Source organism: Eretmochelys imbricata, chromosome 20, assembly GCF_965152235.1.
Source record: "Eretmochelys imbricata isolate rEreImb1 chromosome 20, rEreImb1.hap1, whole genome shotgun sequence".
Classification (NCBI taxonomy): Eukaryota; Metazoa; Chordata; order Testudines; family Cheloniidae; genus Eretmochelys; species Eretmochelys imbricata.
In genome coordinates, this window is record NC_135591.1 from 20,758,427 (window position 1) to 20,781,630 (window position 23,204).

Consider the following 23,204-nt stretch of genomic DNA (forward strand, 5'->3'; position numbering starts at 1 on the left):
GCAGTGCGGCTCCCTCTCCCCTCCCCCGGCCAGGTGCGGCTCCCAGCATGCAGTGCGGCTCCCTCTCCCCTCCCCCGGCCAGGTGCGGCTCCCAGCATGCAGTGCGGCTCCCTCTCCCCTCCCCCCTCGCCATGTGCGGCTCCCAGCATGCAGTGCGGCTCCCTTCCCCCCCTTGGGAGCTAGGTGCGGCTCCCAGCATGCAGTGCGCCCCGGTGCCGGGCTAACGGCCCGCGGGACTCCATGTCCCAGCAGGCGCCGCGGCTCACGCCGTGCGTCGCGGCCACCCCGCTCCCAGCATGCACCGCGGCGATTCCCCTTCCGGTCGCCAGGGCGGCTCTCTGGGCCCGGTTTCCGGCGACGCTCTAGCCTGGGACTTGCTGCCCCACGCGCCCTTCCGCTTCCGGTCTGCGCGAGCGAACCAAGTCGGGTCCTACTGCGCGAGGCGCCGCGATGCCGACGGGGGACTACGAGTGAGGGGGGGGCCCGGGGGGCGGGGTGAGGAGGGGGTCGAGGGGCCCCGGGGGGGGACTTGGGGGGTAGGGTGAGGAGGGGGGCTCCGGGGGGGCCTGGGGGGCGGGGTGAGGAGGGGGTCGGGGGGGGCCCGGGGGCCGGGGGGGCTCCGGGGGGGCCTGGGGGGCGGGGTGAGGAGGGGGTCGGGGGGGGCCCCGGGGGGCAGGGTGAGGAGGGGGTCGGGGGGGGGCCCCGGGGGCCGGGGTGAGGAGGGGGTCCGGGGGGGCCCCCGGGGGGCAGGGTGAGGAGGGGGTCGGGGGGGCTCCGGGGGGGGCCTGGGGGGCGGGGTGAGGAGGGGGCTGGCGGCCTCTGACTCTCTCTGTCTCCGCAGCTCGAAGCCCAGCTGGGCCGACCAGGTGGAGGAGGAGGGAGACGACGGTGAGAAGCCCCGAAGCCCCGCCCCCAGCACAAGCCCCGCCCCCAGCTCGGAGACCCCGGCCCAGGCCTTGGTGCCCCCCCACGCCCCCATCACATTGTTCTGCCCCCCGCCCCGGCTCTAGTGCTGGGGTGGAGCCGGTAAATCACTGGGGGAGGCTGGGCCCCCCGTCCACCCCCATTAACACTTCACTTGTTGGCCTGTTTAACCCTAAGTTTCCTTTAAGTTGCGTGGCCCCGGAGAGGCGCCTCGGCCCCAGGCTGCTGCGGGGAGAGAGCTGGGGAGGGGGTCCAGTCTCCCTGCCAAAGCCCTGGGGCAGCCTGCACCCCAAAACTCTCTTCCCTCCCCCGCCCAGAGCCCACCCCCACCCAAACCCTCTGGCTCTGAGCCCCCGCCACACCCCGAACCCCTCAACCGTGCCCCCACCTGACCCTTCTCCCCTAGCCAGAGCCATCACCCCACCCAAGCCTCTACCCCAGCCCTGAGGTCCCCCCACACTCTGAACCCATGGGCCCCACCCCTGCCACACATCACCTCCATATTGGTGCACGTAACACAATTCATTTCGCACGTGGATGTAAAAAAATTAGAGAGGAACATTGGTTTAACCTGGGGGGGGCGGGGATTAGACACGTTGCTGGTTACGCTGAGATGCTGTAGGGATGAGTGCAAGGTCAGCGCCTGCTCAGGGGGCTTTCCCCCACCCCCCAGGGCAGCTCTGCTCCTTGGTCCCCCCTCATGGGGACCTGATGATTCCCCATTGGCCCCCCACACCCTGTTGGGATGTGAGATTCATGCCCATGCAGTCCCCCAGGGGCTCTGTTGCAGGACTTGAGTGTGCCCTGTACCAGGATGGCAGTGCAGCCTCTCCGATCCCCAGCCCCCAGGGTGGGGGGGGACTTCATTCCCAGCCCTCCACCCCTATTGTTAGCTCAGCTCTGAGACCGTGCAGTGGCATAACAGCCGCTTCCCCTCCTCAGACAAATGCATCACCAGCGAGCTGCTGAAGGACCTCCCCTTGAGCGGCGGGCTGAAGGACACCCCCTTGAGCGGCGGGCTGAAGGACACCCCCTTGAGCGGGGGGCTGAAGGACACCCTCCTGAGCGGGGACCTGAGTGCAGATGTTGAGCTGCTGAAAGCAGGTAAGAGTCGGGACGTGGGACCCTATGCTGGGAACACCCAGTCACGCAGCTGTCTCACCAGCCTCCCCACTTCCCTCTGCAGGTCCCCTCCCATCCCCAAAAGAGCTCATCAACGGGAACATCAAAACCATCACAGAGTACCGGGAGGAGGAGGATGGGCGCAAGGTGAAGGTAAGTGGTGGGACTGGGGAGCGGGCCCCACAGTGCACCGGGCTTCAGGCTGGAATCCTCCCCAGCTCCCGCTGGAAAATCCACTTGGTCCAAGCCAGCCTGTTCCCGTCCTGGGGGCAGGATCGCTCCCCACAGCCCCTTCCCCGGGGCAGGGCCGTATATCTTAAGCAGTGGAGCTCCCCTGACTGGGTGGCTTTGTCTGCTTTTCCCTTCCCCTCCGCTTTCTCCTAATTGCAAGGCCTAGCCCCCAAGGAATACCCCAATTGCAGAGCACCCACGTGTGGTGTTCCACCCCATTGGAATGCAGGCGCGGCTGGAGCCGGAGCGAAGCAGCCAAGCATGTCTCCAACTGGAGCATCTGGTTGCGGGCCCAGCTTCAGCACCACTCCCCTTGGCACGCCATGACCCCGCCTGCCCCCATGGCACTCAGCGACTGGTACTGTTGTTCCTCTGCAGATCATCCGCACCTTCCGAATTGAGACCAGGAAGGCCTCCAAGGCTGTGGCGCGGCGGAAGGTGAGTGGGCTCCGCACTGGGATAGCAGGGCCACAAGGCGTTAATCCGCATAGGCTGTTCGCCTGGGGGGTAGCTTAGCAGATGTCTATGCAGGGAGCTGGGAAATCCTTCCCAGCCCTGCCAGCTCACCCCAGGGCTCTGCCTCATCCCTCATCTTGCTGCCAGGTCTCCCTTGTCCCTCCAGTTCTGTGTCCCTCCTTCCATCCCCACTGTGCTCCTGGAAGCCTTTTGCCCTTACCCTGGCTTAACCCTCTGCTGGGCAGTGGGGGCTGCTGAGCCGGGGCAGGGGGTCAGAGACAGTGGGGCTTTCCTGGGGCTACTAGGGGCTGGCCTTGCTGGGGCTCCCATGCCTGCTGGGCACTTGGTGTCAGGTCCTGCGAGAGGGGGCAAGGCCCAGGGAAGTGTGTGTGTGTGCGGGGGGGGAGAGCATGGCCCCATCAGCTCCTCAACACCCACTGTGACCATTGGCTCTCGCCCAGAACTGGAAGAAATTCGGCAACTCTGAGTTTGATGCTCCGGGCCCCAATGTGGCCACAACCACAGTGAGCGATGATGTCTTCATGACCTTCATCACCAGCAAGGAGGTGAGTGCGGGGGTGGGGGCTGGGCTGGCCAGGGGTCTGGGGGGTGAAGTAGGTCTCTGGGTGGCTAATGGGATCTCGAGGGGACCCAGCGGGGGTGAGGGGCACAGGGCTCTGACAGCATCCGACAGGTCTGTCTGCCCTGGGCTACTCTGAGACGGGGGGGGAGCCTTGGCTCGCCGGCTTTGGGGTAGTGGGGTGGGGAATGGGCAGGAGGATGTGGGAGTCCCAGGTGGGGAGGGCTTCCTGGGGCTGATGGCCCTGCCCCGTCTGCTGCAGGACCTGAACTGCCAGGAGGAGGAGGACCCCATGAACAAGCTGAAGGGGCAGAAGATCGTGTCGTGCCGGATCTGCAAGGGTGACCACTGGACGACGCGCTGCCCCTACAAGGACACGCTGGGCCCCATGCAGAAGGAGCTGGCTGAGCAGCTGGGCCTGTCCACGGGCGAGAAGGAGAAGCTTCCAGGAGGTGCGGGTGGACCCATGCCCCGGGGAGGGCAGAGTCCCTGCACGGGGGTTGAACAGGGCAGGTGGGAGCCCGGGAGTACAGTGGGGGCACTCTGGATTAATCAAGGGGATGGGCAGGGGGAGCAGCAGGGTCTCCCCAATGGAGGCTGAGGGGTAGGCAGGTCCCTGGAGGAGGGGGATGGGTGGGGAGAGCCGGTGGAGGGGGGCGCAGCGGGGGCGTGACTCTGCCCCTTTGACTGTCTCTTGGTTAAATCGCCCGCCCTACGCACGCTCTGACTCAGCTGGGGCTTTGGGGGGTTTGGAGTCTGTTGGAGATCTCGGCTCATGCGTGTATTTCAAAGCCTGTCTGCGCCCTCTCGCTAAGTACACCAAATGGGTCACCCAGCGTGGGGACTCCCTTGTGCTGGATTCTCAGTATCAGAAGGGCTGATGGATTCTTCTAACCCCCCCGCCCGGTTCCAGTTTGGTCCACTGGGGCGTGCCATGGGGATAGGGAATACCTGGGAGCCGTGCCCCCTCGTTCAGCTTGGCTGCCTTTCCTTCTCTGGGGCTGCTGCTGCTTGCAGTCCATAGTTCGCTGGTGGGCAGCTGTTTCCTGCCTCCCCGGCTCTGCTCTCCTTTCAGCTCCTGCAGCCCCCGCCTCTGTGCAGCCCCCGCCTGGCCAGCTCCAGCTTTGGGGCAGTTTCGCCGCTGCTCGTTTTTATACTTTTTTCGTTTTACTGCCTCACCCAAAATCACCAGAAACCCCCAAGCTGAGGCCAGCTCTGCTCTGAGTCACTTCAAAGCCAGTGCTTGAAGCGTGAGCCCCAGCCCCAGGTGTGTAAATCCTGCGACGGCAGCATGCCGCTCTCCTTGGGGAGCCCAGACCCAGACGCCCTGTGTTACCCCGCAGCTAGAGTGCAGAGGCTCCCTGCTGCCCCAGCCCGCCTGCCTCTCCAGCAGACGTCCTATTCTGCCACTCCAAACCTTGCCTGCCCGGAAGCATTCACTGCAGCCAAGGATCCAGGTGTTGCAGAGCCAGAGGGTGCTGACCCCTTTGTCCCCTTGGATGGATGCTGCGGGGCCCCCCTTGTCCCCTTCCGTCATCCCGAAAACCTCTGAAAAGTGAACCCAGGCAAAGCCCCTCTGCCAGCTGCTTATCCTTTGGGGGCAAGCCCCAAGCCTTGGGTTCCTTTGCCCTCTCCGCTGGCTTGGTTACTTCGGTTGCCTTCGAGGCACAGATCCTTCTGTTGTCCTTTGCTTGTCAGCAAGCTATGGAGCTTTCTCTTCCGCTTGTTAGCCTGGTCCCTGCAGACAGGGCAGTGCCCATCCCTTGGCCTCGGGCAGGCGGGTTGATCTGCTGCCTCCACAGGAGATTTTAAGAACGTCTTTTCAGTGCACACAACTCATCCTATGCAGCCCGACCAGCCGGCGGGTCGCTGGTGATTGTAGAGGTTACAAATGCCGTTTGGGTGCTCCTCTGCCAACTGGCTTCAAGGGCTCTTAGTAGGGTGACCAGATAGCAACTTTGAAAAAACGGGACAGGGGGTGGGGGGTAATAGGTGCCTATGTAAGTCCAAAAGAACGAGACTGTCCCTATAAAAACGGGACATCTGGTCGGTCTTAGGGTCACAGGGTGTGTACAGCAGGGCCACCCAGTGGTGGCTGAGGGGCAGGCAGGTCCCCAGGGAGGGGGTGCAGTGGGGGCTCCCCAGTGGTGGCTGAGGGGCGGGCAGGTCCCTGGGGAGAGGGTGCAGTGGGGGCTCCCCAGTGGTGACTGAGGGGCGGGCAGGTCCCTGGGGAGGGGGTGCAGTGGGGGCTCCCCAGTGGGGTCTGAGGGGCAGGCAGGTCCCTGGGGAGGGGGTGCAGTGGGGGCTCCCCAGTGGGGTCTGAGGGGCAGGCAGGTCTCCGGAGGTGGGGGATGGGTGGGGTCTGGGCACTGCTCAAAGCCCCATGTTTCCGGCTTTCCCAGAACCGGAGCCGGTCCAGGCCCAGCAGAGCAAGACTGGGAAGTACGTCCCGCCCAGTCTGCGGGATGGAGCCAGCCGCCGCGGGGAATCCATGCAGCCTAACCGCAGGGGTAAGTGCTGGGGCCTGGCACCCACCATGGGGCAGGGCTGAGCTGCAGACCAGCGGCCTTTTCGCTTCTCACTGCTAGCTTGGAGGGCAGCCTGGACTCAAGGTCCCACCCCCAGCTCTGTGCCTCAGTTTCCCCATGTGCAGTGGGGCCGACGGCACCTCCTGCACGGTGCGTGTGACTCGTGCCGGACAGTTCCCCGCTTGCCCAGCCTGTGGTCCCCAGGGCTCTGGGAGCACCACCCTGCTGGCTGACCTGACCTGCCCCCCTCTCCCCAGCCGATGACAATGCCACCATCCGGGTCACCAACCTGTCAGAGGACACGCGGGAGACCGACCTGCAGGAGCTGTTCCGCCCCTTCGGCTCCATCTCCAGGATCTACCTGGCCAAGGACAAGACCACGGGGCAGTCCAAGGTGAGGGCGAGGGGGGAGAACCAGGCCGTGCCAGGCACTGTCCCACAGTCCCTTATTTCTGGGGGTCCCAGGGACTGGAGTGAGCCCCCACCCTGATCTCACCACCTGCTTCCTCCCCCAGGGCTTTGCCTTCATCAGCTTCCACCGGCGCGAGGATGCTGCCCGTGCCATTGCTGGTGTCTCCGGCTTTGGCTACGACCACCTCATCCTCAACGTGGAGTGGGCCAAGTGAGTGCCAGGCCTGGGGCGGATGCCGGGGGTCCCCTTGTCGCTACCCCCCTCGGGATCCTCTCTGGCTGCTGCCCCATCTGGGGCGGGGCGGAGGGAGGTTGGAGGGCGTGGGGAGGGGGAGGTTAGAACTGACCCCTGGCTTCATTCCCATTCTAACCCCGCTCTTCCCCACACAGACCCTCCACCAACTGAGGCCGGCGCCCTGCCAGCTGCTGCTCCAGGAATGGCTGCTGCTGTTGAGAGACTTGGTCGTTAATAAAGGTTCATCCCCGCCGGGCGTGTGGCGGTCTCACTTCCTCCCCCGCCTGGGAGGGGCTGGCAGGAAGCTTGGGGTTGCAGGGGCTGCGCTGAGCTGCACGGCTTTATGCGATGCAGCTGGCGGGAGTGGGGGCTGGGCCGGGCCCTTGTCCTGACTCAGCCTCCAGCACCCTGTGGCCATGTGATGGGAGCAGAGCAGCGGGGGGGGGCGTGGTGACATACACAGGAACCAGGCAGCTCTGGGCCTGCTTCCCAGCCCTTGCAGGGGGGTTGCGGCTGCAGCCGGCCCCAGGACCTATAAGAGAGTGACAGGACACGGAGCAGGGGGCTCAGACTCTGCTTTAATGGCTGATCTCAAAGGAGCCCAGCCCCCCCTCGTGGGGGCAGGGTGCGTCTGCCAGGCTGGAGCAGCTGCTGTTACCCCGCTGCTCTGCATGGTCGGCTGGCCCCGGGGGGGCAAAGCTCGTCCCGTGGGCCTGCAGCACAACGGTGGGGGGCTGGTTCCATCCCCGGGGTCAGCCACAGGCCTTTAGCGCCATGTTCTCTGTGGGCTGGGCCCTGTCCTGCCCGCGGGGGGCCCTGCACCAGGCCCGCATGCTGTCGGCCAGGGCGGCGTAGAGCAGCGGGTGGGTGCAGATGTTGAGGGTGACCAGGAGCTTGCTGAGCTGGTAGGCGGAGTGGATGAGCAGCACGTGCTGCTTGTCCTGCCCCTCGGCCTGCCGCTGCCGCAGGCCCAGGTTGAGGTTGCGCAGGGTGTGGTAGGGCAGGTAGGAGACAGCGTAGAGAGCCACCCCCACGCTCACCAGCCACCCCACCTGGCGCTTCTCCAGCGGCGTCAGGTGGGGGTTGCGGCAGACGGTGCGGAAGATGGCCCCGTAGGAGAAGAGCGTGAGCAGGAAGGGCAGCCCGCAGCCGAAGGCCGCCAGGAAGAGGCTGTAGGGCAGGTAGCGGGGCAGCTGCTCGTCCGTGGCGCTGCCCAGGCACTCGGTGCAGTTCCCCTGGGGCTGCAGCTCCGAGAAGTAGAGGGTGGGGGCGGAGAGGCCGGCCACCAGCAGCCAGCCGGCGCCGCTCAGGAGCTTGGCGTGGCGGGGCTCCAGCCGGCCGCGCACCAGGAAGGGGTGCACCACGCCCAGGTAGCGGTTGAGGCTGATGCAGGTGAGGAAGAAGATGCTGCCGTACAGGTTGCAGCTGAAGAGGAAGCGCTCGAGCTTGCAGAGGGCCAGGCCGTAGGACCAGTGCTTGGGCGGGTAGTAGTAGGCGGCCAGGAAGGGCAGGGAGAGGGCGTAGAGCAGGTCGCTGACGGCCAGGTTGAAGGAGTACACGATGCCCGGCTGCCAGGTGCGCTCGTGGGCCACAAAGCGGTAGATGGCGAAGGCGTTGCCGGCGAAGGCCAGGAAGAACTCGACCACCAGCGCAGGCCACATCTGCTGCTGGAACGTACTGAGGGAAGCATTGCAGGGCCCCGGCCCGTGGTGGCCTGGTGCTGCCATCCTGGGGCAGAGGAAGCGGGAGGCTGAGTTTGAGGCTCCCTGCCTGCCTCCCCTCCCCCCTTCAGGCCGGATGCTGGTGCAGTGTGGTGTGAAGTGGCCCTAGGGTCCCAGCCTAGGCTGGGAGAGGGGGGAATTTCACAGCTGGGGGGTGAGACCAGGCTGCACCTGCCACATCTGTTCCCCTGCTTGCTGCTGCTGGGGGGCCCTGGACCTCCTGCCCCCTGGCAGCCAGTACAGCTTGAACAAAGGTGGTGGGACTGGCCACATGGTGCACCCAGCGCAGCTGCCGTAGCCGGCCCCCCGGATCGTGTTCCCTACCCCCAGGCTGCTGCAGGGCTACTGGGAGCAGGAGCCAACTGCCCCCCCTGGTTTTCTCTGCCCATGCCCCTGGGGGAGAGACGCTGTCATGGTTGAGAACCCCTTCCCAGCATGTGCTTCCCTGGGCCTGCTGCCTGCCACAGAGCCAGAATTGCTCCCCCCACCCCCAAGAAGGCAACTCTGGGCCACCAGCCCAGGGGCCAGTGCCCCCGGCTGCTACACGGCCAGCCCCTGTGAAGTGTCTCCACGCCCACCCCAGCATCCTGCTTTGCTTCCCCCACAGCTGGTCGCTCATGCTGCAACAGAGGGCTCAGCTCTGCCCGGGGATGAGGGTTTAGGGACAGAACCATTCCCCCTCCCGCCCCTGACCCCACACGCTGTGCTATGAATTGCAACCGTGGCTAGTTGCCTCCCCCTGCCCGCACCTCACCTGGCACTGCCCTGGCCCAGCTCGGTGCTGCTGCCCAGCTGGGGGCAGGAAGCAGTGGCAAGTTCCTTCCTGCTCACAGCTGGCCGCAGAAGCTGCTCCTCCCCTTCCCCCACAGCAGGAGGGTGGCGGGAGGGCCTTGCACCACCCTTTTGGGGAGGGGCAGGGAGGGTGGGGTAACCGCCCACAGATCCCATCCTGCCCCCAGAGAAGCTCCGAGGTTGGCAGCACTAGGCTTGTGCCTGAGTGGGGTCCATAAGAGATCAGGCTGGGAGGGGAGGGCACCCGCATCTTGGCTCAGAGCAGGGGGCCCCCCCAAACACAGGACCAGCACAGACAGACGAGAGGAATGCAGTGGTGTATTGCCCAGCCAGCCAGCACAGGGCCAAGAGCCCAGGAAATCCAGCACCCACCCACCCCTTCCCCCAGTCTATGCACAAGGTTGAGAGTCCTGGAGGAGCTAGTGCCACCCCTTTTTGGGGGCCCTGGGCCTCTGGAGCACCCCCTTCCCCCGGGCTGCCTGCTTCCTCTGCAGTCCCGGCTTCCCTGGCCCTTTGAACTTGGAGCCAGGGACCCTAAGGCCCCGCTTGGTTCCCTGCTGCGTGGGTCCTTTTGGCTTCAGACTCCGTGCTCCTTCCTGCCGCCTGTGGGCCTTGGGGCTCCGTGGGTCCTTCTGCTGGCCAGGCCTCTGTGAGATCCCCGGCTCCCTGGGGCTGCGCTCACCCCTCTGCTGCTGGCCAGGGAGTCTCCTGTGCTTCGCCTTGCGGCTGGCTCTGCTTGGCTGGGGGCTAGCAGGCTGCCCCCCAGCCTGGCTGGTTCGGAGTCTCTTGCTGGGCTGGGGGGAGCGCTGGGGCCCATGTTTCCTCTTAGCACTTTTGGGGAACAGATCTAGAGCCAGGGGAGAACCAGAGAGGAGAGTCACAATCCAGGACCAGCAAGGCCCCTTGGGTGGGGAATGGGAACAGCCATAGGGCAGGGGAGATAGGGCGCCGGGGCTGTGAGATGGCCCCAGGCTGGGTTACCAGAACCACCCACCAAGGGATCCGTGCTCCAGAGGTCAGAGCTGGCTGAAGATGGGACCCCAAAACTAGGCTTCAATACTAGCTTAGGCTTCAATACCAGCCTAAGCTAGACCCAATGCAAGGCCACTGCTGCCAGGGGCCAGGCACTGCAAGGCCGGGGGGCTAGGCGCAGTCCATGCGGCAGGGCTGGGGCTCTGCTGGGGGCCGGGTGCATCAGTGCGTTTACTTTGAACTGAAATCACAGCACACGCTCAGGAAGATTCACATCATCAGCTGCTCCCGGCATGGAGACTCGGGGGCCCTGGCTCCCCCGTCCCGGGGCCGGTGCCAGCAGCCCAGCTCTGAGCACAGATCATCTGGGGTCACGACTCACCTTGGTCGGGCTCCGAGCCCACCTCCTGCCGGTAATATTCCGCGTCGTCATCTGATTGGTCAGCCAGGTCCTGGTCCTCCGGCATCCCAGGATCCTCAGCACCGCTGTCGCCATCCTCCCCCTGCTGCTGCTGCTGCTTCCTCTTGATCCCTGCCAGGCTCTGCTTCCTGCACCCCAAAGCACCAGCGTCGGGCCCCGAGGGGACTACAACTCCCAGCATGCACCGCACCGTGGGGAACAGAGCTGGGCTCAGGGGCCGTGCAGGCTCCGGGGCTGCAGCCGGCCCAGACCCATGCTGGGGTTCCTGGCCCGTCTCCCTCAAGCCCACCCCCATCCCCCAGCGATGGGGGGCCTCCCGCTCACCTGTGGGCCTCCCGCTGCGCCTCCTTGCGCTGCACATCGGCCTCCTGCCGGCGGCGCCGCTCTGCCTTCAGCCGCAGCCGCTCCTCCCTCCGGGCCAGGGCCGCCTGGAGCTGCTCCTCCGTCTTGAGAACTGGGGGGGAGGGGGAGGAGCTCAGTGGGGATGGACCCCAGGGATTCGAACTCGCCACTCAAGGGCAGGAACGGGAGTCACGTGGGGCCTGGAGCCTGCGGACCCGGAGGGGGGCCGGGTCGGGCAGGGCACTTACTGAAGCTGTGGTAAAGCACGTTGCCCTGGCTCAACCCTTCCTCCACCTTGATGAGCTGCAGGGTCATTCGGGGACCAATCTGCGAGGAAGGTGACAGAACCCATCAGACCAGGGCCGGCCCCAGGCCCCTGCCCGGTTACAGCTGGGGGCAGAGCAGGCAGGGGGTGTGGAGCCCTCCCAGCCTCCCACGCAGCCCCATGGCCGGATCAGAACGTTTACTTTGAAGATCACGGTTCTATCAAGGTCTCTGTGTTCATCACGCCCTGCCAGCCGGCTCCACCCCCTGCCCCTGGCTGCAGCACATACCTCAGTGAGACGCACGGCACTCTGCTGGGCCTTCATGTTCCCTCGGCCCGCGTAGGCCTGGGGCAGCTCCAGGATATTGTGGGTCCCGTCCTGCTCGGCCTCACTCTCCGACAGGTTAATGTCCCTGCAGAGAAAACCCAGCCGGTCACAGGACACAACGTGGCAGAGCCCTGCACTGACCCACTAGACACCGCTCCCCTCCCAGAGCCGGGGAGAGAACCCAGGAGTCCTGGCTCCCAGCATCCCCTACTCTCACCACTAGACTCCCACTCCCCGCCCAGAGCTGGAACAGAACCCAGGAGTCCTGGCTCCCAACTGCCCACCCCGGCTCTAAGCCAATCTCTGCTCCATTGCAGAAGTGCAGCCTCAGAGGCCCCTCCCCTAGTTCCGGCCCGGTGGGCAAGTCCCCAAGCCCCGGGCACTCAGCTCCTGGTCCCAAGCTCAAGAAGGGCGACGTGGGGTGAGCTGCCAGTGGGAGCAGTGGGCAGGGCCGACTCCGAGCCGCCAAGCACTGCACGCAGCTGCAGTGTCTCAGATCCCAGCCCGGCCCCCGGCGCGCAGGGCCCAGCGCTCACTTGGCCAGCAGCTCACTGATGTCCTCCAGCCGGCTCATGTTGGGGAACTTCTCCTGCAGCAGCTTCTTGAGGCCTTTGCTCGCCCCTACAGGCACCACCTTCAGGCTGCTGGGGGAGAGGAGACGGGAGGGGTCATGCACCAGTTCAGCAGGCAGGGGGTCTCTGGGAGCAGGAGGGGCCGAGAGGGACCCAGCTCGTGCACCAGAAGGGGCTCAGGAAGGAATCACGGAGCTCAAGGGCAGACGGGACTGAGCAGCTTCGCTGGTCTGCCAGCCGGGGTAGCCTGGCAATGGCAGGGAACTGACTGAGGGAGACAGCGCCAGAGGAACTGCAGTGGGATTCGAACCCAGCGCTCCGCAGCTGCTCCCGGGCTGGCACTTCGCCACACGCTGCACGGCTCCGGTCAGGCCGTAGAGATGAGGGGTTGGAGCCAGCAGAGCAAGAAGCACAGCCCACCCCCACACACCCTGCTCTCCCCCGCTGCTGGGACGGGGCCGAGTTCTACGCCAGGCGCTCAGCACCATGCTCTGAGCTGCTGGGGATGCAGGTGACCCCCGGGAAGGAGGAGGTACCACTGTCTGTCAGCCATCCCTGCCGGTTCCCGCTCGCTGGATGCCTCAGAGCGTTTACTGTAGGATGAAATCACCGAACCATCAGCAGACTATACCCTCATTGCCAGCATCCAGAGGCGTAGGGGTCACCTGCCGAGACAGAGCCTCCCTTCCCCTCTCACACAGCCCAGTTGATCTCCCTTGGTGCCCAGCCATGGAACCAGGGAGCCCGGAGAAGCCGTGGTGCTTGGCCCCTGACGGTCCCCAGCGCAGACCCTTACTAGTGCCGGAAGTCCAGGAGCTGGGTGTCCACGTCGTAGCTGATCAGCAGGCACCGCTTGATGGTGTTGAGGTTGACCTGGGGGCAGAGCCGCACGGCGGTGAGCACCAGAGATGAGCACTAGCCACAGCGGGGCTTCCCCCTACCCCTGCCAGCCCCCAGGGAACCCCATGCTTCCTGCAGCACGGGCTGGGGGGCCTCAATCCTGCTCCCCAGGTGCCTCCTCCCCCCACGCACCCACCTTGTGCACGTTGATGGAGGGGAACATGTTCTGGAACATGGTGGCCATCAGCTTGACGTGCATCTGCTGCAGCCCGAAGCTGTTGAGCACCAGGAGCGGGTGGTGTGTGAACTGCTGCTCGTGCGTGCGGTGGCGCTTGAGTGACGACACCACGTCCTTGATGAGCGAGTACTGGAGGGCGGAGGGAGCGGGAGGTTGGGGCGCTGGCGAGAGGCAAGGGGGGCTCTGTGCTGACTAGCTGGACCAGGGAGGGGGCCTCACCTCTCCAGGTGCCAGCGACCCTTGGCATCCCCGGCTTGTGCTCAACAGCGCACGGGGAAGCCAGGGCAGCAGCGTGATCGCTGTGCGGGTAACATATCCCCCCCCCCCGCCCCCAGAGGGGACACACGCCCAGCTCTGGCCAGGGACAGACTTGGACACCCACAACCCACACAAGTTGAGCTGGCCTGGGATTTAAGGAGGCAGGAGTAACTGGCCCGCGCTAATCCCAAACTAACGGGCGGGGGCAGCTCCGGACCCCCGGCCCAACGTGCCCAGCACCCACCTGCGTGACTTTGAAGGTCAGTGTTGGGCCTCCGGGGAGACGGACAAGTTTCTGCGGGAGAGAGACAGAGAGACACAAGAGTCAGGGCTGGGCACGGTCAGCACCTGCCCACCAGGGCAGTGCCAGGCCCGGTGCTGAGCAGGCTGCCGTGTCTGCTCCTCTCGCTCTGCCCAGCGGGACGGATGCATCAGTGCGTTTACTTTGGAACTGAAATCACAGAGCATGCTCAGTAAGATTTGCTTCATCAGCTGCATCCGCCATAGGAGACCCCAGGAGAAGGAACGTCACTGGAACTAGAAAGAGGGGCACCCAGCCAGGCACAAGCCTCCCTGCACCCCAGCTTGGTGCAGTGCCGGACAGTGCCGGCTCTGTGCTCTGGACCGGGCTGTAGGGGAAGGTGGTGGCAGGCACAAAGAGGCTCAAGCAATCAGCAAAGGCCCCAGTAAGACCCTTCCTAGCCATGGGGAGAGGCCTGCCCCTTACTGAACCCAGAGAGGTGTTCCAGCCTGACCAGGCACGGAGCTGGGGGACTGAGGGCTTTCCCTCCGGCCCCCATTGCACCACTTACGAAGTTGACATTGGTGGGGGATTTGGTGAAGACCAGGAAGTGTGTCACGCCCAGAGGCCCCGCCACCGCCACAAAATCCTTCAGGGAGTTCTTCTTCCGCACCTGGAAGACAGCAAGTGTCGCACTACGCTCACCTCGGGGCTTGCGGCCTGCACTTGGGGGGCTAAAAAGGGGTGTTCCCAGAGACTCTGCTCCCCTCCCAGAGCCAGGAGAGAACCCCGGGGTCCTGGCTCCCACCCCACCTCCTCTCTAACACACTAGACCCCGCGGCCCTCCTGGAGCCGGGACAGAACCCAAGCGTCCTGCCCGCACAGCCTTGAATTCAAAGCCCAGCCTCCGTGGACCGGCAGGCTTCACGGGACCCCGGGGCGGGGGGCGGCCGGGACCCCGGGGCGGGGGACTCACCTTTAGGGTGCTGGCTGTGAACGGCTCCATCACCCGCCGCACGTCCAGGATGAGCTGCTGCAGGCTCCGGCCCACGCGCCCCGCGGTGGAAGACGAAGGAGTGAGGGACGGAGGCGAACTGGTCCTGAGCCCGCTGCTGGGCGGCCCGCCCGCGCCCGCTTCTGGTTCTTGGTCTGCGGGGGAGGGGCAGGGGGTCAGCAGGGCCCCCCACGTCCAGCCCCCCCACCTTCCCCCCTCGCTCCCCTCCCTCCCACGTCCCGCCCGCCCCACGCTCCCCTCCCCCCACGTCCCGCCCGCCCCACGCTCCCCTCCCCCCCACGTCCCGCCCCCCCACGCTCCCCTCCCCTGCCCCTCACGTCCAGCCCGCCCCACGCTCCCCTCCCCCCACCCTGCCACCCACGTCCAGCCCCCCACGCTCCCCTCCCCACGTCCAGCCCCCCCCACGCTCCCCTCCCCCCCCGTCCAGCTCCCCCCCACCTTCCCCCCTCGCTCCCCTCCCTCCCACGTCCCGCCCGCCCGCCCCACGCTCCTCCCCCCCCACGTCCAGCCCCCCCACGCTCCCCTGCCCTGGCCCTCACGTCCAGCCCGCCCCACGCTCCCCTCCCCCAACCCTGCCACCCACGTCCAGCCCCCCCACGCTCCCCTCCCCACGTCCAGCCCCCCCACGCTCCCCTCCCCCCACGTCCAGCCCCCCCACGCTCCCCTCCCCTGCCCCCCACATCCAGCCCCCTCACGCTCCCCTCCCCTGCCCCCCACATCCAGCCCCCCCACGCTCCCCTCCCCACGTCCCTTCCCCCCATCCAAGCCCCTGGTGCTCCCCGCCCCCCGCGGCCCCCCGCACCTTGCCCTCGCGCCCCATGCCTCCGCCGCCGCGTCCCCGTCCCCACGTGGACACGACACTTCCGGTCCAGCCCGTGCGGCAACCTCTGCGCGCCGGGCACTTCCGGCCGGTGCCGCCCTCTAAAGGGTCCGGGCGCTTCCGGTAGCTCAAGGGGGGCGGGGCTGACCGCCCTGTGCCCCACCCCCCATGTATCCCCTGTGCCCCCCACATACACTGCACCCCCCACACCTAACCCCCGTGCCCCATACACCCCTGTGCCCCCCACATACACTGCACCCCCCACACCTAACCCCCGTGCCCCATACCCCCCTGTGCCCCCCACATACACTGCACCCCCCACATCTAACCCCCGTGCCCCTTACACCCCCTGTCCCCCACATACACTGCACCCCCTACACCTAACCCCCGTGTCCCATACACCCCCTGTCCCCCACATACACTGCACCCCCTACAACTAACCCCCGTGCCCCATACACCCCCTGTCCCCCACATACACTGCACCCCCTACACCTAACCCCCGTGTCCCATACACCCCCCCGTCCCCCCACATACACTGCACCCCCCCACACCTAACCCCCATGCCCCATACACCCCCTGTCCCCCACATACACTGCACCCCCCACACCTAACCCCCATGCCCCATACACCCCCTGTCCCCCCACATACACTGCACCCCCCACACCTAACCCCCGTGCCCCATACACCCCCTGTCCCCCCACATACACTGCACCCCTACACCTAACCCCCGTGCCCCATACACCCCCTGTCCCCCACATACACTGCACCCCCCACACCTAACCCCCGTGTCCCATACACCCCCTGTCCCCCCCACATACACTGCACCCCCTACACCTAACCCCCCGTGCCCCATACACCCCCTGTCCCCCCACATACACTGCACCCCCCACACCTAACCCCCGTGCCCCATACACCCCCTGTCCCCCACATACACTGCACCCCCCACACCTAACCCCCGTGTCCCATACACCCCCTGTCCCCCCCACATACACTGCACCCCCTACACCTAACCCCCGTGCCCCATACACCCCCTGTGTCCCCCACATACACTGCACCCCTACACCTAACCCCCGTGTCCCATACACCCCCTGTCCCCCACATACACTGCACCCCCTACACCTAACCCCCGTGCCCCATACACCCCCTGTGTCCCCCACATACACTGCACCCCTACACCTAACCCCCGTGTCCCATACACCCCCTGCCCCCCACATACACTGCACCCCCTACACCTAACCCCCGTGCCCCATACACCCCTTGTGTCCCCCACATACACTGCACCCCTACACCTAAGCCCCGTGTCCCATACACCCCCTGTCCCCCACATACACTGCACCCCCTACACCTAACCCCCGTGCCCCATACACCCCCTGTCCCCCACATACACTGCACCCCCTACACCTAACCCCCGTGCCCCATACACCCCCTGTCCTCCCACATACACTGCACCCCCCACACCTAACCCCCGTGCCCCATACACCCCCTGTCCCCCACATACACTGCACCCCCCACACCTAACCCCCGTGTCCCATACACCCCCTGTCCCCCCCACATACACTGCACCCCCTACACCTAACCCCCGTGCCCCATACACCCCTGTGTCCCCCACATACACTGCACCCCTACACCTAATCCCCGTGTCCCATACACCCCCTGTCCCCCACATACACTGCACCCCCTACACCTAACCCCCGTGCCCCATACACCCCTGTGTCCCCCACATACACTGCACCCCTACACCTAACCCCCGTGTCCCATACACCCCCTGTCCCCCACATACACTGCACCCCCTACACCTAACCCCCGTGCCCCATACACCCCCTGTGTCCCCCACATACACTGCACCCCTACACCTAACCCCCGTGTCCCATACACCCCCTGTCCCCCACATACACTGCACCCCCTACACCTAACCCCCGTGCCCCATACACCCCCTGTCCCCCCACATACACTGCACCCCCCACACCTAACCCCCGTGCCCCATGCACCCCCTGTCCCCCACATACACTGCACCCCCCACACCTAACCCCCGTGCCCCATACACCCCCTGTCCCCCACATACACTGCACCCCCACACCTAACCCCCGTGCCCCATACACCCCCTGTGCCCCCCACATACACTGCACCCCTACCCCTAACCCCCGTGCCCCATACACCCCCTGTCCCCCCACATACACTGCACCCCCACACCTAACCCCCGTGCCCCATACACCCCCTGTGCCCCCCACATACACTGCACCCCTACACCTAACCCCCGTGCCCCATACACCCCTGTGCCCCCCACATACACTGCACCCCCCACACCTAACCCCCGTGCCCCATACACCCCCTGTGCCCCACATACATTGCACCCCCCACACCTAACCCCCGTGCCCCATACACCCCCTGTGCCCCCCACATACACTGCACCCCCACACCTAACCCCCGTGCCCCATACACCCCCTGTCCCCCACATACACTGCACCCCTACACCTAACCCCCGTGTCCCATACACCCCCTGTCCCCCCACATACACTGCACCCCCCACACCTAACCCCCGTGCCCCATACACCCCTGTGCCCCCCACATACACTGCACCCCTACACCTAACCCCCGTGCCCCATACCCCCCCTGTCCCCCCACATACACTGCACCCCTACACCTAACCCCCGTGCCCCATACCCCCCCTGTCCCCCCACATACACTGCACCCCTACACCTAACCCCCGTGCCCCATACCCCCCCTGTCCCCCCACATACACTGCACCCCTACACCTAACCCCCGTGCCCCATACACCCCCTGTCCCCCCACATACACTGCACCCCTACACCTAACCCCCGTACCCCATACACCCCCTGTCCCCCCACACACACTGCACCCCCTACACCTAACCCCCCGTGCCCCATACACCCCTGTGCCCCCCACATACACTGCACCCCCCACACCTAACCCCCGTGCCCCATACACCCCGTCCCCCACATACACTGCACCCCCCACACCTAACCCCCGTGTCCCATACACCCCCTGTCCCCCACATACACTGCACCCCCCACACCTAACCCCCGTGCCCCATACACCCCTGTGCCCCCCACATACACTGCACCCCCCACACCTAACCCCCGTGCCCCATACACCCCGTCCCCCACATACACTGCACCCCCCACACCTAACCCCCGTGCCCCATACACCCCCCCGTGCCCCCCACATACACTGCACCCCCCACACCTAACCCCCGTGCCCCATACCCCCCTGTGCCCCCCACATACACTGCACCCCCCACACCTAACCCCCGTGCCCCATACACCCCCTTGCCCCCCACATACACTGCACCCCCTACACCTAACCCCCGTGTCCCATACACCCCCTGTCCCCCACATACACTGCACCCCCCACACCTAACCCCCGTGTCCCATACACCCCCTGTCCCCCACATACACTGCACCCCCTACACCTAACCCCCGTGTCCCATACACCCCCTGTCCCCCACATACACTGCACCCCCCACACCTAACCCCCGTGCCCCATACACCCCTGTCCCCCACATACACTGCACCCCCCACACCTAACCCCCGTGCCCCATACACCCCCTGTCCCCCACATACACTGCACCCCCTACAACTAACCCCCGTGCCCCATACACCCCCTGTCCCCCACATACACTGCACCCCCCACACCTAACCCCCGTGCCCCATACACCCCTGTCCCCCACATACACTGCACCCCCTACACCTAACCCCCGTGCCCCATACACCCCCTGTCCCCCACATACACTGCACCCCCACACCTAACCCCCGTGCCCCATACACCCCCTGTCCCCCACATACACTGCACCCCCACACCTAACCCCCGTGCCCCATACACCCCCTGTCCCCCACATACACTGCACCCCCCACACCTAACCCCCGTGTCCCATACCCCCCTGTGCCCCCCACATACACTGCACCCCCCACACCTAACCCCCGTGCCCCATACACCCCCTGTGCCCCACATACACTGCACCCCCTACACCTAACCCCCGTGCCCCATACACCCCCTGTCCCCCACATACACTGCACCCCCCACACCTAACCCCCGTGCCCCATACACCCCTGTCCCCCACATACACTGCACCCCCTACACCTAACCCCCGTGCCCCATACACCCCCTGTCCCCCACATACACTGCACCCCCCACACCTAACCCCCGTGCCCCATACACCCCCTGTCCCCCACATACACTGCACCCCCCACACCTAACCCCCGTGCCCCATACACCCCCTGTCCCCCACATACACTGCACCCCCACACCTAACCCCCGTGCCCCATACACCCCCTGTCCCCCACATACACTGCACCCCCCACATCTAACCCCCGTGCCCCATGTGCCCCCTGTGCCCCCCGACCCATCTCCCTGTGCTGCACGCAGCTCCCATTGTACGTTCTCATCTTCTCGTCCACACACTGCACCTGTCCCCCAGGTATCCCGTGTATCCCCACTTGCCCACTGACTATCCCCTGAGTGCCCCTCCGCTGTCTCCAGCCCCTGGGGGCCCCTCGTATTATCCACACCCAGTGAAACCTTTGCAGAGACGCTTGCAGGCCCCATCGTGCCTCAGGTTGGCCGGTGCCCAGAACGTAAAGCCACCGCTGAGCGGGCCGTTAAGAGTCCGGCCGGCGGTGCAGCGGGGGCCCGGAGCTAAGACAGGCTCCCTGCCTGCCCTGGCTCCACGTGGCTACCGGAAGCGGCCGCCAGGTCCCTGCAGCCCCTCGGCACATGGGTGGCCAGGTAGGCTCCGCACACTGCCCCTGCCCCGAGGGCCGGCTCCGCAGCTCCCATCGGCCGGGGACCACCGTGTGCCTAGGGGCTGCAGGGACCTGGCGACCGCTTCTGGGATCCAAGGTACGCCACTGGGACCCCACACCCCGAGGCCCCTCCCACAGCCCAACCCCCTGTCCCAGCCCAGAGTCCCCTGCCGCACCCAAACTCCCTTCCGGAGCCTCCAATACCCCAGCCCTCTCCTGCACCCCAAACTCCCCATCCCTGGCCCCACCCCAAAGCCCACACCCCCTCCCACACTCTGAGCCCCTCAGCTCCAGCCCCGGAGCCCCCTCCTGCATCCCAAACCCCTCATCTCCAGCCCCACCCCAGAACCTGCACCCCAGCCGGAGTCCTCACCCCCCTCCTGCACCCCAACCCCTGCCCCAGCCCGCTGAAAGTGAGGGTTGGGGAGAGCAAGCGAAGGAGGGAGGGGGATGGAGCGAGTGGGCGGGGGGGGGCGGGGCAGGGGCATTCGGTTTTGTGCGATTAGAAAGTTGGCCACCCTAATGTCCGGTCAGATGTACTGCCCAGCCCCTGCTCAGCTGGGACCACTGACCAGTGGGCAGCGGTCCCAGCCCGGCCCCAGAGAAGAGGGAGCCATGGGCGGGGAGACAATCCAGCCAGTGAGGGGAACAGAGGTGGAAGAGCGAGCGATGGGGGCGGGGCCTTGGGGAAAGGGGCAGAACCTCGGGGGGCAACCCTAAGGTGCCCCCCATGCCCAGGGCTGGAGGGAAACAAAGGCGCCAAGAGGGGGGTGATTTACTGGGCCAGGACGAGAACCCAGCCCGGCGCCCACCCGGGCCGTCTCCTCTTTGGGCCCGGCATTGCCAGGGGTCCCCAACGCGCAGGTCCCCTCGCAGTGGGGAGCCCAGCCTGGCCGGATCCCCCCGTCCTGGGAGCTCTGTTCTCCCCTCCACGGATCCCGGCCCCCCCGACCTGCCTCGCGCTCTGCTGGGCCCGCGCCTGGCTCTCCGGAGTGTGTCTTGGCCGGGCTACAAAGGCCAGGAAATTAAAAGCAGATTGTCCCCTTCCCTGCTTTGGAATGAGGTGGTTGGGGCCCTGGGCTCAGCTCCGCCCCGAGATCTGGCACAGCACCGTGGGGGGCTTCCCCTTTCCAGGGTGCCTGCAGGGGCCTCGGTGGACACCAGCCCTCGCTTCCCCATACCCACCCTGCCGGGAGAGCCCCCATTCCCCTAATTCCCAGGATCTCTGTGCTGCTCGCAAGGCCCCTTAACCCTTTGTTTAATGGGTGGGCTCCATGCCCAGCCAGACGGCCCAGCGCTGAGGTGTCTGTGCCCGGCACTCCAGCCGCCTGTCCTGACAAACTTCGCCTGCCTTGTAACCAGCGTCCCAGCCCCCCCCCAGGCCATGCAGGGGCTGGGCAGAGGCCCGATGCTAAGCAGCAGCCGGATACGCTGCGTCCTGAGAGGCTCCATCGCAGCCCAGGGGATTGGCGAATCCTCCCCGGGGGCTCAGCCCCACCCACACTTGGCTTCCCTGATGTCCCCAGGGCTGCTACAGGCCAGGCCCGCACTCGGAATCGCCCCGCTAAACCTCAGTGGGCTCTGTGGGTGCAAACCCCAGCTCGGCCATGTCTCGCTTAGGGGGCACTGCCCCACACCAGTGTGAGCACCCTGAGAGCACCAGCCCAGGGGCCCAAACCCGGCAGCCAGCTGCTACCACCAGTACAGCTGGGCGGGTTCTCCCCAGGGACGTGGGACCCCCAGGTTCAAGTCCCTGAGGATCCCAATCAGGCAGAGCAGGGACCTGACCTGGGTCTCCCAGGTGAGCGCCCACACCATGGCCTATCCTGGGTGCCCCATGCTGGTCCCGAGAGCCTTTCCCGCACAATGTCCTGGTGCCACGGAATCATTTTCCTCCAAAAAACATTTAGCTGAAAAATTCCCGCCTGTCTGGGCCTGTGGAACGTGCCGGGGCCGCCCGCTCTCCGGCGTCCGCCAGCCCAGCACGTGGCCCGCGCCGGGGCCGCCCGGGGCGGAGAGGCGTGTGGCACGGGGGGGGCACCAGACAAGCCTTGGGGGTTCTCTGTGCACTGCCCTGCTGGGCTGGCGCTCCGGGGATGGGCCTGGCATCTGCAGAGGGGTGTGTCTGCCTGGAATGCCAGCCCCGAATCCCACTGCTCGGCCTGCATGTGCATTGCTCGTTTAAAGCGGGCAGCGTTGGCAGAGCAGGGCTGGCTCAGCGGAGCCGGCACCGGGCACCAGGTGCCCTGGGGGCCCTGATCTCGGTCAGATACCGTAATAGAAAGCATACCCGGGCTGTGCCCTGCGCTGCCAGGGCTCCGGGGTGTCCCGTGTGGTGACCCCCCACCCCTTGGTCCCTGCCCTCTGGGCCGCTGCCAGGCACCATGCAGGGCTGTGACCAGGAGCCGGAATCTGCTCCCCCAGGTGCCACCCGCGGCCGGCCTGGGCTGGGCCCTGCTCGGAGCTGGGAGGGGAGGCGGAGGAGGCGGGGAGCAGTAGCTGCAGCTGCCACTGGCTGCCTGCCTGTCCGGGAGCGAGCGGCATTCCTAGGCAGGCGGCTGCAGAGCTCAGCCGGGGCCTGCAGCTGTCACTGGCATCTGCACCCTGGGCAGGGACCGGGGCTGGCCAGCGGCTCGTCTGCCCCATCCGCTGGCTGGGCAGAGGTGCCAGGGCGTTGGCATTCCACTGACCTGCCCTGGGGCCGGCAGCTGTGCGCTGTGGAGCTGGGGGATTGGACCCTTCTCCTGGGGGACAGATGGGGGTCAAGGTGGGTCCCAGGGGCCTGGAGGGGAACGCGCTGGGTCGGGACGACTGCTTGGGAGACTTTGGGGGAGTTTGTCCCAGCTCCTAGCTGCTGGGAGGGGCGTGGGGAGCAACAGCCCAGGGGGTGCCTGGCAGGATGGGGGGCGGGTGGGGTGAGCAGGCACAGAGCGGAGGAATGAGCAGGATGTAAATATTTACAGCTGGGCTCGGAGTGCTGCCCTCAGACCTGATTGCAGGGCCGGGGGTCAGGAAAGGCATTCCCATGCCCTGCTCCTGCTTGGCATCACGGGCCTTCTGCTGGGAGAGCCCTGCCCACACGGACGGCCTGGGCATGGGCTCTGGGCAGGCAGAGGGGCTGGGAGCCAGGAC

General features: G+C 66.3%; 2 protein-coding genes across 2 annotated transcripts; one reads left to right on the forward strand and one right to left on the reverse strand.

Annotated features, from left to right (window-relative positions):
- Window positions 1-336: 336 nt before the first annotated feature.
- EIF3G (eukaryotic translation initiation factor 3 subunit G) lies at window positions 337-6,740 on the forward strand. The gene is made up of 11 exons (XM_077838757.1): window positions 337-470; window positions 842-888; window positions 1,867-2,028; window positions 2,111-2,199; window positions 2,656-2,715; window positions 3,195-3,299; window positions 3,576-3,765; window positions 5,716-5,823; window positions 6,099-6,235; window positions 6,357-6,463; window positions 6,643-6,740. Exons 1-11 carry the CDS (start codon window positions 451-453, stop codon window positions 6,656-6,658), a joined length of 1,041 nt encoding a protein of 346 aa, XP_077694883.1. The 5' UTR covers window positions 337-450; the 3' UTR covers window positions 6,659-6,740.
- A 305-nt stretch (window positions 6,741-7,045) lies between these two features.
- P2RY11 (purinergic receptor P2Y11) lies at window positions 7,046-15,312 on the reverse strand. The gene is given in 16 exon segments (XM_077838937.1): window positions 7,046-8,215; window positions 8,963-9,172; window positions 9,421-9,847; window positions 10,355-10,521; window positions 10,718-10,847; window positions 10,984-11,062; window positions 11,290-11,413; window positions 11,865-11,972; window positions 12,697-12,773; window positions 12,937-13,107; window positions 13,481-13,531; window positions 14,049-14,150; window positions 14,454-14,528; window positions 14,530-14,598; window positions 14,600-14,626; window positions 15,295-15,312. Coding segments are annotated over 16 exon segments (2,811 nt in total). The 3' UTR covers window positions 7,046-7,239.
- Window positions 15,313-23,204: the final 7,892 nt, after the last annotated feature.